The sequence below is a fragment of the Physella acuta genome, unplaced genomic scaffold (genome assembly GCF_028476545.2).
Source record: "Physella acuta isolate Inbredline_101_S28 unplaced genomic scaffold, ASM2847654v3 ptg000131l, whole genome shotgun sequence".
Taxonomy (NCBI): Eukaryota; Metazoa; Mollusca; class Gastropoda; family Physidae; genus Physella; species Physella acuta.
In genome coordinates this window covers 1,002,622-1,016,980 of record NW_026731650.1, presented here as the reverse complement: position 1 = coordinate 1,016,980, position 14,359 = coordinate 1,002,622, and the positions used below count along the sequence as shown (strand labels likewise).

Sequence of the window (14,359 nt, the reverse complement as noted above, 5' to 3'; positions counted from 1 at the left end):
CGTCCCAGTTTGTAAAGTTATGATGTCCCAGTTATAAACTAACATTTGAAATTGAATCAAAGCGATTATCCAAAGCGTGCATTGCCAATTTATATTTTGAAACTGTAGGCGAAGTTTAACTTTGAAGTATGGCATGTTTTTTTAATCAATGAAACGTTTCTGTTTTCTGTTAGTTCCTCTTCTCCCCCCCCCCCCCTCGCTCACTTCCCCGCCGTTCGCTGAGCTATGCCAGTAAATTACCAGTGCACGCAGGGGGCCAACGCGCAGTGCGTGTGAGTGTAGATTCAAAACAATTTAAGCCAGAGTTGCCATTTTGGCATTTTAAAATCAGCATATATTTATGTTTCACATCTCCCTTCAACGTTAACATTTTTTCCCTTGTGATTTTCATTCGTGGTTACTATATGTGATTTGAAAAATATGTTTTAAAGCACAGCCTCGACTAAATAATAGTAAGACAAAACAGTGTGTGCAAGTAGGTATCGCTTTTTATTTCTGCTTACCCATTTTTGCACATTATATATTTGCTTGCGAGGTATTTTGGCTATTTTGAATAAATTAATAATCTTCTATGTATTTAAAAAAAAATAGCAAAACTGTTAAAGATAGCGATGTGAATATAAAGTACGCTAATACCTAATGAGTAATAGGGAGTACTACTCAACAAATTTTAAGGTAGTTTGTGTAGGCCATGTGATGTCAAGAAAGATCACATCCTAGTTAGTGTTAAACATATTGCAATCAAATAATGGCAGTGCCTAGCAAAAACGAATAACACATCATACATAATAATCACACAATAACCAGTATTTACTTTTTTAGGAATATTACAAAATCGTTAATTAAATGGAGTAATTGAAAACAGAAAAGTTGGGGGGGGGGGTTCGTTTTGAATATTTCTGACAAAAAACGGCAGAAATTTGATCTGGCTACCCGACTACTTGGAGCTTTGAGTACCAATGTTTAGCTAAAAATACGTGGGCAAACACATGGATAAGATGTAGTGTGTGCGAGAAAATGTGAATTTTAAACGTTAAAATGAGGGGCAAATGAGGGGATGATTAACTGAGCACAAGGTAAGCAATTAATTACGCTTAAATTTAGTGTTCATTAATTTTTCTTTGGAAGAAAGAAGAGATGAGGGTTTGGGAAGTCTTGAAAATCTGCTCTTTGTTCAATTAATTTTAATTGGTCTAATTACATGGATACAGCCAATATAAGGACATAAATAGGGACCACTGCAGGAACACACAGGAATGTTTATTAGGACCGGACTGGCATAAATTACATCAATTGATTTTCAGAAATTGTATACATATTGTAATAATTTTTATTCAATATTTAGAAAATGAGTGTGTAATATATCGGCAGAGAAAGCCCTATTTTTTTAGCGTTTTTTGTCTGGATGGGTAGACTTTTTCAAAACACTAATATTTTTAGGAGCGTCATTTAGTGTAATTACTACCAATTAGACTTCTAATTTGCTTTATGAACGTCATGTCAGTTAATGAAGAGAAATAAATAAATCGCGCTAATTAAATGATATTTAAATATTGAACGGAGGAGACACGTTTTTAATGTATCCACATTCCTCACGCAGTCTTACTTTGAGGTTTTCTATAGCCCACGATAATTTAGACTGTCGTCCCCCCCCCCTCCCCCCCTCCCCTCCTGCGGTTGATACAAAAAGTTAAGACTCAGAACTATACACCCCCTCTCTTACCCTGTTTTCAGAGTTAACGAAAATCAATATTTTAGAAAAGCAAAAACTATACTACGCCACCCACCATAACAAAGATTTTCGTAAAACTCAGAAGGTGACGTCACATATGGAGAGCCCCTCACAAAAGCAACATCAATTTAAATTATCACATTTTTTATAGCGATATGCGGGTGGGTGTAAAATAGTGATATAGACACAGGCGTATAATAGTCCTAGGTGTGATTTGTACTCATTATTTTTTTATTGTTGGTAGTCAAACCTTTTGCTCCATAAAACTAATTTATATAGTTAATTGGCATTAATTGGCAATAAACTTTTTTGAGATTTTCAAACGTTTCAAGTAGGCATCAAAACCAAACTGAGTGTTGATTCGCCACTAAATCGATCCATCTATGTTTTAAGTTTAACTTAAACTAGAGCTAAGTGGTACTGGGCAGCCGTTTCAAAGTTTCATCGAAAACTTCACTATGAGGCGATTCTATTGGCGAGTTTTGTGAGGAAAAATATCCAAGGGTGCTGAGTTACTTAATTACTGAAACCCCATGTTTTAATGGTCAGACTGACTGCCCTCTAATCAAGCCTACACATGGACTGTCTAACACGACCCAACAACAGCTGGACTAAACACACCGTGGTGTGTAGGGAGGCTGCGAGGTCCGGCGATTTATCGTGTCGGCGATTTTCTCTGGCACAAAACTTGGTGCTAGCTTCCGTGTAGTGCTGAAGTAGGTCACCGCGCGTGTGTGTTGGCGCGCGATAGCCTACAGTGAGTAGACAAGTAACAGCTCATCTCTGATACACAGATGAACCGGGAAAACTGCTTCAGCTTCAATCAACTTTTTTACGCCGTGTTTTTTGGGGGGTCACGTGGACATGATAAGATCTAGGTGGCAGGAGGCAACGGAAACTTATGGTGGTGACAATAGGCCAACACAGTAGGCAATAGGCCAACACAATAGGCAAGGCAGCAATAGCTAACAAATTAGGGCAAGACGGCAATAGGCTAACATAGTAGGCAAGACGGCAATATTTTGTGTTGGTTTATATGGACTAGTGTTTATTGGGACCAGGACAGGACAATTTAAATACAAGGACCAGATCATAACAACATGAGTAGGGACCAATGCAGGACCACAGGAATGTTTACCACGACCAGACTGGCATAAACTACACAACGGATACCCGCTGTACAGAGGCGTAGCGACCCTTCCCGGCGCCCGGGGCGAACTTTCAATTTGCCCCCCCCCCCCGCTTATATATATATATATATATATATATATATATATATATATATATATATATATATATATATATGTGTGTGTGTATATAATCGTGTGTGTGTAAGCGTGTGTGAGTGTAAGCGTAAATGTGTGTATAAGCGTGTATAAGTAAGCGTGTATGTGTGTGTGTATTAGCGTGTGTGCGACAGTCCGGTGAAGGTTTAGTAATTACAGTGTATGATTTTCGTTCATTAAAACTTTATTAAATTCCCATTAAGATGCGTTTTCCTTTTACAAAAGATTAGAAATGTCAGAAAAAAAGCCTGATCTGAGTTAGAGGGTGGTTTGTAGCACGCTCTAATTTGTTTAGACCAGCTTTTATGTTCTATTTTTGCAACGATCTCTGTTGTGATATGGTACATAGTTGGATTATAAGTTTGTTAGAATAAGGTCATACAAGTGACATACACGAGCAACTTAACAGAAACATTTATTGATCGCATTGGAATACGACATGGGTATTTCGTTGACTAGTTGATGGAATAACAAAACAAGCTAGAGGAAACAAACTGAAATCCAACGGCTGTTAACAGCCCGAAGTCTTGGATTTATCAGATGTGCGCTGCCTTCTCGTCCACAGTAAACAACAAATACAGAACTAATTGTACTGGTTGAAGAAGCAGTAATGGCCAGTTTAATGATAGTGGCACCGCCCATGACGTCCTGATTATATCAGCAGCAATTAAACGCGTTTTAACACTCTAAGACAATGTGGAATTCAAGTGCATTGTCAAAAAAATTCAGTCAGGATCTATAGCTAAATGTGAAGTCTCTTTTACTGTATGGCTCGCAGCTAGATTACAGACAGTGGAGAATGAAATAAGAGCATGGAAAAAGTGGTGGCTAGCGCACAATATCAGAAATACAGTAAAGAACAACTCTAAGTAGGTGCTGGTGTAAAGTCCACGGCGAAAGAGGAAGAGAAGGAGACACAAAAAATGCCTGAAGAAAATCGTTTGAACTAGGGTTCTATTCTATCTTCATAAAAATCAAGTGAGTTGACGAAGTGTTGCCTACGCCTATGCTCCTTAGGAAACCGAAACAAAAAAAAAAGAAGGAAATCCAAACGAGCTTAGAGTAGTTGTTCTAAACTTGGGTTCGATCGAACCCAAGAGTTCGGTATGTAAGTCTCAGAGCTTCGGCGGAGGTCAAGACACACACCCCACATATGATTCACGCTCAGATTTTGTCAATGTTGACCCTAAAGTTATTAAGAAGGATTCGGCGAAGGCACATATGAAACTGGTAGGGTTCGGTACCTCCAAAAAGATTAAGAATCACTGCTTTAGTATGTAGTTTGTATAAGATGCAAGCTTTTGGTCTACTTTTGGTTGTGTCTTTAGAACAATTTCGATAATAGTATATTATAGTTTTATATTATCAGTTAGGTTGAACAAAGTAACAAAGCATCATCGCCTGTTGTGGTGTTGTACCATTTTTACATTGTTTAGTAGCCTTAGTGGCCTTAACTAAATGAAAATTGCAGTATTAGGACTTGTTATGAAACAAAAAAGAAAAGACCTATTCTGTACAATATACTTATGTTTTTAGCTCTTGTTCGCGACAAAAGAGCCCCCCCCCCCCCCCCCGCACACCTCCCAACCATCTTCGACAAAGTTTGTAGAGCGGGTTAACGTAACTAGCTTTCTAACTTTTAAAACAAGTTAATTAAAAAGTCTAGTGACATTTATGCGCAATTTCCTTATGTTATCTAAAAATAGCTCTGACGTATAATGCTGGGATGCGTTCAAGCTAGAAGAACGATCGGTTTGTAGGTGTTTATGTAATTTTAAAATTTGTGACTAAACGAGAGGATATTTTTGAAAACTTTCTTCGGCAATATTGTTCTAAATTATGGCAGGAATCGATTGGTACATGTTTCAAGTCGCTAAGTCGTCTGGTTGCCGAGATATGGGCCAAAAACTGCATTTTTTCGAGGTTTTTTGGATTTTCCGGGAAATACATGAAAGAAACCCGGAATTTTTATGGCCTATGCTCATTCTCGTAACTTGCTTAACATAATTGCTTTTGGAACTAGTCATCGATATTGCTTCGTTGAGGAGGAGATACGACTTAAAGCCCGGACACACATTCATCCATACATTCATTCATCCATCCATCCATCCATTCCCAGAAATGACGCGTTAATAAACGCAATTCTCCAGAATGGAAATTGCGCTAAAAATGTCACACAATTTTACAATGCACTTTAGTAAAATTAGTTGCTTTTCTAATCGCTAAAGGTTGTTTTCTCAAAATCCAGTGTAATTTTGCGATTTTAGTCTAACAGCGCCCCCCCCCCCCCCTGCACCATCTTAATCAAAGTCACTAACGTATTTTACGGCTTAACAAACTGTTTTAATACAATTGGTTGTTTTTATAAGTGGTAACGTGTATCGACTCACCAATATAGTGTAAATTCTTCCGATTTTAGTCTCGAAAAAGCGCCCCCCCCCCGCCCCCCATCTAGGAAAAGCTGGAAAGCGGTTTTGCCGGTCACTGCTTCTTAAGAGTATACGTTTTACAGTTAATTTTCAAGGTTGAAAACAGTTAAACCAGTATGTAAAAGCTTGTAGTCATAACATTTTTTAACTTAGACTGTTTATAATTCAAAACTGCAGCATAAAATCAGCTTTAAAAATTTTTTTCCACCCCTTTTGGCGCCCCCCTAGGGTCGGCGCCCGGGGCGGCCGCCCCCCCCCCCGCCCCCCCCTAGCTACGCCTCTGCCGCTGTACTACACAATTAACGGGATTAGGTCCTCCCATGTCGTCATGTACTACCTGTAGGGAAGGGGTGGTGGTGGTTCGGTCTGATGAGGGTAACGGACGTCGAGGGGTTTAGACGCATCAACTTCTCGAGCTATGATAGGTATGACCTGACCTATAGACGAATGTATGTATACTCGCTGTCTAGCCTAGACTGAGTGCTCTACATGTAAACTTCCGGTTCGTAGCGTAAATTGGGACCATTCGGCCTGCACGTGTGGATACACCACGTGCCTCTGTCTTGTCTGTGTATTCGTCACTGGTCTTTGTGTACTCGTCACGAGCTAAATCATGTCCGTGGGATGATGAACTCGATGAACATAGACGTCGTTTTAGTTTTATCACTCAGACACATTCTGTACGGTGCTAGATATTTGGACGGCCAACTTGGCAAGTGTAAATTACTAGTTTGTGCCCACCAACTGGATGGCCAACGTGGCACATGTATGTAGCCTACTTATTTGTGCCCTAAACTAGACGGCCAACGTGGCACATGAGGCCCATAAATTGGACGGCCAGCTATTAGCAAGCGGCAGTGGCGTAGCGAGGTCGGGTGTCACCCGGTGCGGCACTTAATGGTGTCACCCTCCAGAGGCGTAGCGACCCTTCCCGGGGACAAACTTTCAAATTTTCGATTTGCACCCCCCCCCCTCAAACTTTCGATTTGCACCCCCCCTCAAGTTTACGATTTGCACCCCCCCCTCAAACTTTCGATTTGCACCCCCCCCTCAAGTTTACGATTTGCACCCCCCCCCCTAAAACTTTCGATTTGCACACCCCCCCCTCAAGTTTTTCTCTATATATTTTGCTATTTTTTGCCTTGGTGTCACCCCCCTAAATGGTGTCACCCGGTGCGGTCCGCACCCCCCGCCCCCCCCCCCTGGCTACGCCCCTGGCAAGCGGCCCAGGTGTTGACCTCCGTTTACCAACAACCTGGTTATTCCCATTCTTCACCACTTCCGGTATGAGCTGACTTTCTCTTCCCCCCCCCCCCCCCCCCCCCCCCCCCCCCACAGTCATCAGTCACTGTTTGTAGGAATAAAAAGGAATAGAACAAGGTTATCGGCCAGAAATCAGAACAAAGAAACTACGACCAGTCAGTTTTTACTTTCTCGTATACGAAGTATAGAGGAAGTATTGTAAGCGTGCAAAAAATCGTTTTACACCTACCTGTGTCGGAAAAACATAGTTTTTAAATTTTGTCCGTATGTCTGTATGTATGTGTGTGTGTATGTCTGTGAACACGATAACTTGAGTTCCGTTACAGCTAGGTTGATGAAATTTCATATAAAAGTGTTATATCAAATTTGTAGTTCTGTATCAGCTTTATAGCGATTTCCGGTAACCGGAAGTGGAGCTTATTTTACTTTTGGTTTTTCAACAGCATTTAACTTGAGTACTGTTTCACATAGATAAACGAAATTTCACATACAAGCAAACGATCTGATTCTCTGCCTTCTGTCAAATTTTGAGTAATTTCCGTTTACAGAAAGTAGTAATTTACGCTATTTCCGAATTCTTAAAAAAAAGCACATGAATTTATAAAGTACTAATAATAGACCGCACTATTACAAACAGTTTGTTTGGTGTTCACTTGGTACACAATTCTTTTTTCTACGAGATTTTATTTTAAAAAGTTTAAGTAATTTGAAATGGATTAAAAATCATGCCTATATCCCGAGTTGCCATCCCCCGGTAGTGTTATTTAAGAATATTCGAGAAAGTTTAGGGAAGATCACTCCCGGATTATTTAAAACTGCTTTGCAAACAATCTGGTTCTGGGGAAGCGATATACAGTTTACATTCGAAAGTTATTAATTGTAAATACATAGAGTTTGTAGCGCACCGCTGCCTATAGATGTAACTGTATCATAAAACGTCATGCCAAATATATAGGATCTGCTCCATTCCACCAGACTTTCTTCCATGCATCTCTTCGGTTGGGCTCTGCCCCCCCCCCCTCCCGAAGAAAGTCTACCGCCCCCTTCCGAAGAAAGTCTATCGCACCCCCCCCCCCCCCCACGACGGACGAAATGTAATTGTTATAGGAAATATACTTTTGCCAGAGTAGACCCCCCCCCCAGAAAATAATCTGCCCCATTCCACTACATATTATTTTATTATCCTATTGTGTCTATTGCTTGGTGTTCGTGTGGTTCCATTTTCCCCCCTCTCCTATGCTGTTTCCAACCAATACCTGCTTCTTGTTGCCCTTTGACCTCCAATGGAACACGTCTGCTGCTCACGGATGTGTTTTGTCACGTCTAAATATTTACCCACAACATCGACGGCCATTTTTGTTTAGGGAAGTAGACGCGGCCAAACACATCTGTCTAGTGTCCCTCCACATCCGCTGTAACCGACCCCCAGTGTCCCCCCACCATCCCCTGTACCCGACCCCCAGTGTCCCCCCACCAGCCCCTGTACCCGACCCCCAGTGTCCCCCCACCATCCCCCGTACCTGACCCCCAGTGTCCCCCCACCAGCCCCTGTACCCGACCCCCAGTGTCCCCCCACCAGCCCCTGTACCCGACCCCCAGTGTCCCCCCACCAGCCCCTGTACCCGACCCCCAGTGTCCCCCCACCAGCCCCTGTACCCGACCCCCACTGTCCCCCCCCCTCCCCAGTACCTGACCCCCAGTGTCGTCCCCCCACCATCCCCTGTACCTGACCCCCACTGTCCCCCCCCTTCCCCACCATCCCCTGTACTTGACCCCCAGTGTCCCCTCCACCATCGCCTGTACCTGACCCCCACTGTCCCTCCACCACCCCTGACAAAAATGCCTGACCAGAGTTTATCGTGTTGTTAACCCTTTCCCAAGTTGAAGAATTCCGACGAAAACCGAAGTGAAAAAAAAAATCTTGTATTACATGGACGAATATCGAATCACAAACCTGAAGTCGATGAAAATCTACTTGACTTTTCTCGTTCTCTTTTTTGGACCTAGTGACCCGTTGGTCATTCTGCACCCCAGGGTTTGAACTTTGTTTTCAGTTGTGCACGGCAGATGTGTAGCAGTTCAGTTAGTTCTTGGTGTTTGACCGTCGTAATGGCCGCACGAACGGCACAGATGTACGTTCATGTTTTCTAAAAGCTTGACTTAAGGTAAATCGTGTGTTATTGTTCAAGATTGAGGTTAAAGGTTAATCTAGTGTTATTGTACTTTATTAGTAAACACTAACTCGCGTTGGTGGATATCCGTGAAAGTTTGAACCAGCTGTCAAGTTCAGTAGGTAAACCATTGTACTCAGTGTTGGCTTTAGATGTAACTTATACATATACGTAAAACCAGTGGCGTCGCTAGGTCGGGTGTCACCCGGGCGGCACCTAATGGTGTCACTCCCCACCCAGCTAAAAAGTATCAGTTTATATATATATATATATATATATATATATATATATATATATATATATATATATATATATATATATATATATATAGTTTTATGTAATACAGCTATATGTAAAATTGTTTTCTCTAAAATTGGCACGTTTACGTCCAGGTGTCACCCCCTTCCCCGTATCGGAATCTTTTATTTACACTAAATAGGACATTTAACTCTAATTAATCATTAATTAAACTGGCGAAAACCATTTTTCTACTATACATTTTTCAATTTTTTGTCTTGGTGTCACCCCCTAAATGGTGTCACCCGGTGCGGTCGGTGAGTCCATGGCAGCATAAACACGTACGTAAAGCTACCCGTTTTGGACCAGCGTACTCGGTAGAAAAAACTTTGAAGTAGGGTGTCTATTTCCGCGTGTGGTCCGTGGTGGTTTGCCAATCCTGCAATTTTTTTCTCTCAAATTTTGTCTTGAAATATCTCATGTGAAATGAACATTAATTTCCAAGATTCACAAATCTGAAGTGTTGTCTTTCTGGAGCTTTTTCTTTTGTCCTCCAAATAGTGCACTTAAACACTGACACTAGCGTAGCACGAGTTTTCGTATATATATATATATATATATATATATATATATATATATATATATATATATATATATATATATATATATATATATATATATATATATATATATATAGGGCCTATATATTTACACCGTATGATGTGCACCTCACGCTTGAAATGAGTGGATTCAGCGTTTTGTTTTTTTTAAATGATTATGCCAGGTTGCCTCTAGTTTTTCCACACACAAACAACTCGGTTAGTTTTTTGGCTGGTGTGTGGTACTTGGCATACGTTGGAAGGGGGGGGGGTGGAAACATCTGACATTGGGTGTTATTTTAACGTCTGCGGGTTGTATTTTGGCGATAATTTACATTGTTTTATTTTTATCCTCTTGAAAGCCCTCCATTTTAGGCCTAGTTGTAAAAACACATTGAAACATTAGGGGATTTTTATTTGTGCAAAGAACGGAAACTGCTACCAGAGACCAAATAAACGGAATCTTCAGTTTTGTAGGACAAATAAATCCTGACCGACAGCAGACGTCTTCATTGGTTATTGTTTGAAACAAGGTAATTAAAAAGTCTAGTGACAATTTTAGCGCAATTTCCTTATGTTATCTAAAAATAGCTCTGTCGTAGCGTAAATCAAGAGCAGTGTTAGTAAAACCATTGGTTAGTTATTAAAACGTTTTTTATTAATTTTTTTTCAGTATTTGACATGTTTTATTTACAATAGAGTTACATGACTAAAAACCATTGCGCGCCTAGCTACTGAACGTGATGACGCAGCCATTGAACGTGATGGCGCAGCTATTGAACGTGATGACGCGTGTGGTGTGGTTTGATAAACGCCTACTAATTCGGTCCAAATTTTAATTAATTAAAAAAACTTTTTTGTGACCGAACGAAAGGATGTTTTTGAAAACTTTCTTCGGCGATATTGTTCTAAATTATGGCAGGAATCGATTGGTAAATGTTTCAAGTCGCTAAGTGGTCTGGTTGCCGAGATATGGGCCAAAAACTGAATTTTTTCGAGGTTTTTTGGCTTTTCCGGGAAATCCATGAAAGAAACCCGGAATTTTTATGGCCTATGTTCATCCTCGTAACTTGCTTAACATAATTGCTTTTGGAACTAGTCCTCGATATCGCTTCGTTGAGGAGGAGATACGACTTAAAGCTGCGGACACACATCCACCCATCCATCCATCCATTCATACATTCATACATTCATACATCCAGAAATGACGAGTTAATAAACGCAATTCTCCAGAATGGAAATTGCGCTAAAAAAAAACAAGTAGTCAACCGGAAGGCAGGACTTCGGGGTCAAGGTGATCGCCATGATTACCATGACAACAGAGGTTATAGTGTAAGTCGCACAACACGCCAGTTATAGTTTGATGTAACGTGGGAGGACTGACGGGAAACCTTGGTTCAAACATACGCCCTTGTCACCCAGCCGAGCTGCCATTGTCTAACGAGGGGGAGAGGGGGAGGTGGTCAACATGACATAACAGGTAGAGTCGGGGTCAGCGTGACATACAGGTACAAACGGGATGCAACAGTAACATTCCAGGTCAGCATGACATCATGTAATGTAATATTACACAATGATGTAATAACATTTGGTTATTGATGCCTGATATGTGCCAACTCATCCCTCACCCACACGTGAGTCTGCAAATGGTACTCACGCGAGAGTCTGCGATCTAGGCAAGCTTTTGATTTGATGGGGTAAAAAAGTCTCTCTCTAAACACACACACACACATATGTATATGTACATATGTACACACATATATATATATATATATATATATATATATATATATATATATATATATATATATATATATATATATATATATATATACGTAAGGCACTATAACAAGGGTTTACAATTAGGTACCAAAAATAGTTTTCTCTTCACACAGGTTGACAGATCACGTGATGCTGTTGAGGTAGGCCATGATGGACCTCCGCCTCTTGGGCAGGGGTCAAGGACGGAGCCCAGATGTGGTCACCTTGACCCACTACAAGCTGTTCAATTGCTGACGCTTGAATAATGAGATTAGTGAGTTCTGGCACTTTTGTTTGTTTGTCGGTTTGGTGTCAATGTCACTATTAGAAGTAAATATTCTTTTTATATAAATTCCATTTTGTTCAGGGGGGGTGCTTTTTTCATACAATTGAAATTACAAATTACAAACTCCCCCCCCCCTCCCACAGATACAATTGATCATTATAAACTCCCCCACTCCCCAGCTCTCCAACAGAAAGGTCTTCAGACTCTGTCTTCTCCTGGCTTGTGCCATGGTCTGCATGGCGGTGTACCTGGTCTCACAGTCCCGCGTGGAGGCGCCCGATGTGTTGCAGATCTACAACAACCACCTGCCGCAGATCTACAACAACCACCTGCCGCAGGTCTACAACAGCCACCTGCCGCAGGTCTACAACAACCACCTGCCGCAGGTCTACAACAGCCACCTGCCGCAGGTCTACAACAGCCACCTGCCGCAGGTCTACAACAGCCACCTGCCGCAGGTCTACAACAGCCACCTGCCGCAGGTCTACAACAGCAACAGACAGGCTACAGTGACAGGTGCCCAGAGCGCGGCAATCTTCCCACAAGCTCCCCCAGCCAATCAACACGTCGCAGAGTTCAATGCCACAGACCTAGGTGCTGTAAGCCGCTTCACACATCTGATGAGTCAACACAAAACGACTCCGTATAACCACCCAAGCCCAAGAACTACAAAAACCCACCCTAAGGGGACCAAGAAGCCCATCTTAAAGAAAACGCCAAAACCCCTGCTCTACCCTCCCCCTGTGAGATCCCTACCACCACAACTTCCGGTCAGATATCTCGTCTATCTCTGCGACTCAGAAAGCCTGTGTGGGGGGTGGGGGGACAGACAACGAGGGATCGTCTCTGTCTACATCCTGTCCCGCCTCATCAACCGCCAGTTTCGCATCGTCATGCAGACGCCCTGCAACCTGTCCTTTTTCTACCGGCCCAACCAGGTCCCTTGGGAGCCGGCCGTGGGGGAGCTCGACGCTACCGACTCGACCACCTTCAACACCATCGGGGTGGATGCGGCTGTGATCGACATTGTCAACACCGATCTGATCACCCGGCTCAACCAAAAGGTCATCTACATCAAGGCCAACACGGACTTTTACGACAGGCTCAAACTCAACCCGCTCTTTGCCGGTGAGCTGATCAAATGGACCGGCATTGCTGTTCGAAAACACCGCTTCCGGTGGGCGTGGCAGGATTTAATGCAACCCACGCCTCTACTCCTACGCCACCTCGAACACATCCTGGGCTCTAAATTCCTTTTTAAAAAAGGTCTAAAAGCCAACACCAGTTCTTTGACAAACTCTACTTATGACGTAGGCGATTCACCTTTGGTATGCGGCCACGCTAGAATGGGAAAAAATCCCTCCATTCCAATGGACGAGTATAAAGACGGCTTCAGGATGACGGATATTCCCGTGCTGTTTAACTTCATGCTGTCCAAAGACAAACAGAGCAACGCTTATTTTTTTGTTGCCGCGGACTACGAGAATATCCGTGTCCAATCGCGTCAGTTCTTCGGCCAGCGCCTCATAGACTATGGCGGGAAAATCCTGCACATTGATCGTCAGCGGAAGGACCACACGGCGTGCGCAGGTTTTGAGTCGGCCATTTTGGACCAGTTGATTTTAAGCCTGTGTGACGTGCTAGTGATATGCATGAGTGGTTTTAGTAAACACGCCTCCTACATCAGCAACAGCACACAGCCCATCTACATGGTGCATCATGGGGAAATTCTGCAATACAAAGGATAAACGGTTGCTTTTTTAAATTTATGTATGTGAATCATTAACCTGCTCAATGTTGATTGAATGTTTTTCTGTGGCGAATTATGTTTTATGAAGTGTAAAGCAGTGAATTAAAATTGAGTGTATCTATGCCTCATGTTTTTGAGAGGTGTTTAAAGAATGCAGAATGTATTATTAAGATGTCCCTAAGCCCACCCAGCTCTAATGGGTACCTGACTTACGTTGGTGAAAGTAAAGGCGGCTGGGCATAGTGCTGACCACACTATCCTTTCACATGCCGACGTCAAGAAACATCCTAACTCTACTTCATCTGCCCAATGAATCGCTAGGTGTACATAGGAATCTTCACTACAATTAATGTCTATGCCTGTCTCTACCAGACTGGGGTTAGTTGTGTTTTTATACAGCCACCCTGGCAAGCCGCGTGGGGAGAAAAATGTATAAAAATAAACAAGCCAGCCATTGTGCGGTCTAATTATAGATTTTCAGATGATGGAGATCTATTTCAACTTGTTTTAAAATTTAAAACATGAAACAAATATGCATCCCTTATTTGTATTTTTTAAAATGTCAACTTTAAAAAAAAATTAAACGTAATTTAATACATTTTAGTTGACTGTTGTTAGTATGTACTAATAACTAACAATGACTTTCGGTACTTAGTGGGATTTGGCATATTGCCCCTGTCAGTATTTATTCCAAAATACAAGGGTTAAGATAAGGGGTGGACTGGCTCAGTCCGTATCCCCCCCCCCCCCCCACACACACTGAATGTTATTTTTTCAAGTTCCACTCCTGTTTCCAGCCCTGTTCTACCTCGCTGAGTGATTTAGAAACCCCCGGCGTCAGATAA

At 42.0% G+C, this 14,359-nt stretch overlaps 1 protein-coding gene across 3 annotated transcripts; it reads left to right on the top strand.

Moving 5' to 3' along the window:
- Positions 1–351: 351 nt before the first annotated feature.
- On the top strand, positions 352–14,103 carry LOC131935116 (uncharacterized). 3 transcript variants are annotated; one of them, XM_059291451.1, is made up of 3 exons: positions 352–475; positions 11,613–11,752; positions 11,944–14,103. In XM_059291451.1, exons 2-3 carry the CDS (start codon positions 11,744–11,746, stop codon positions 13,510–13,512), a joined length of 1,578 nt encoding a protein of 525 aa, XP_059147434.1. In that variant the 5' UTR covers positions 352–475; positions 11,613–11,743; the 3' UTR covers positions 13,513–14,103. The 3 variants fall into 3 exon arrangements, with proteins under 3 accessions (XP_059147434.1, XP_059147433.1, XP_059147435.1); XM_059291450.1 differs by lacking the exon at positions 352–475 and adding an exon at positions 953–1,076; XM_059291452.1 differs by lacking the exon at positions 352–475 and adding an exon at positions 10,980–11,049.
- Positions 14,104–14,359: the final 256 nt, after the last annotated feature.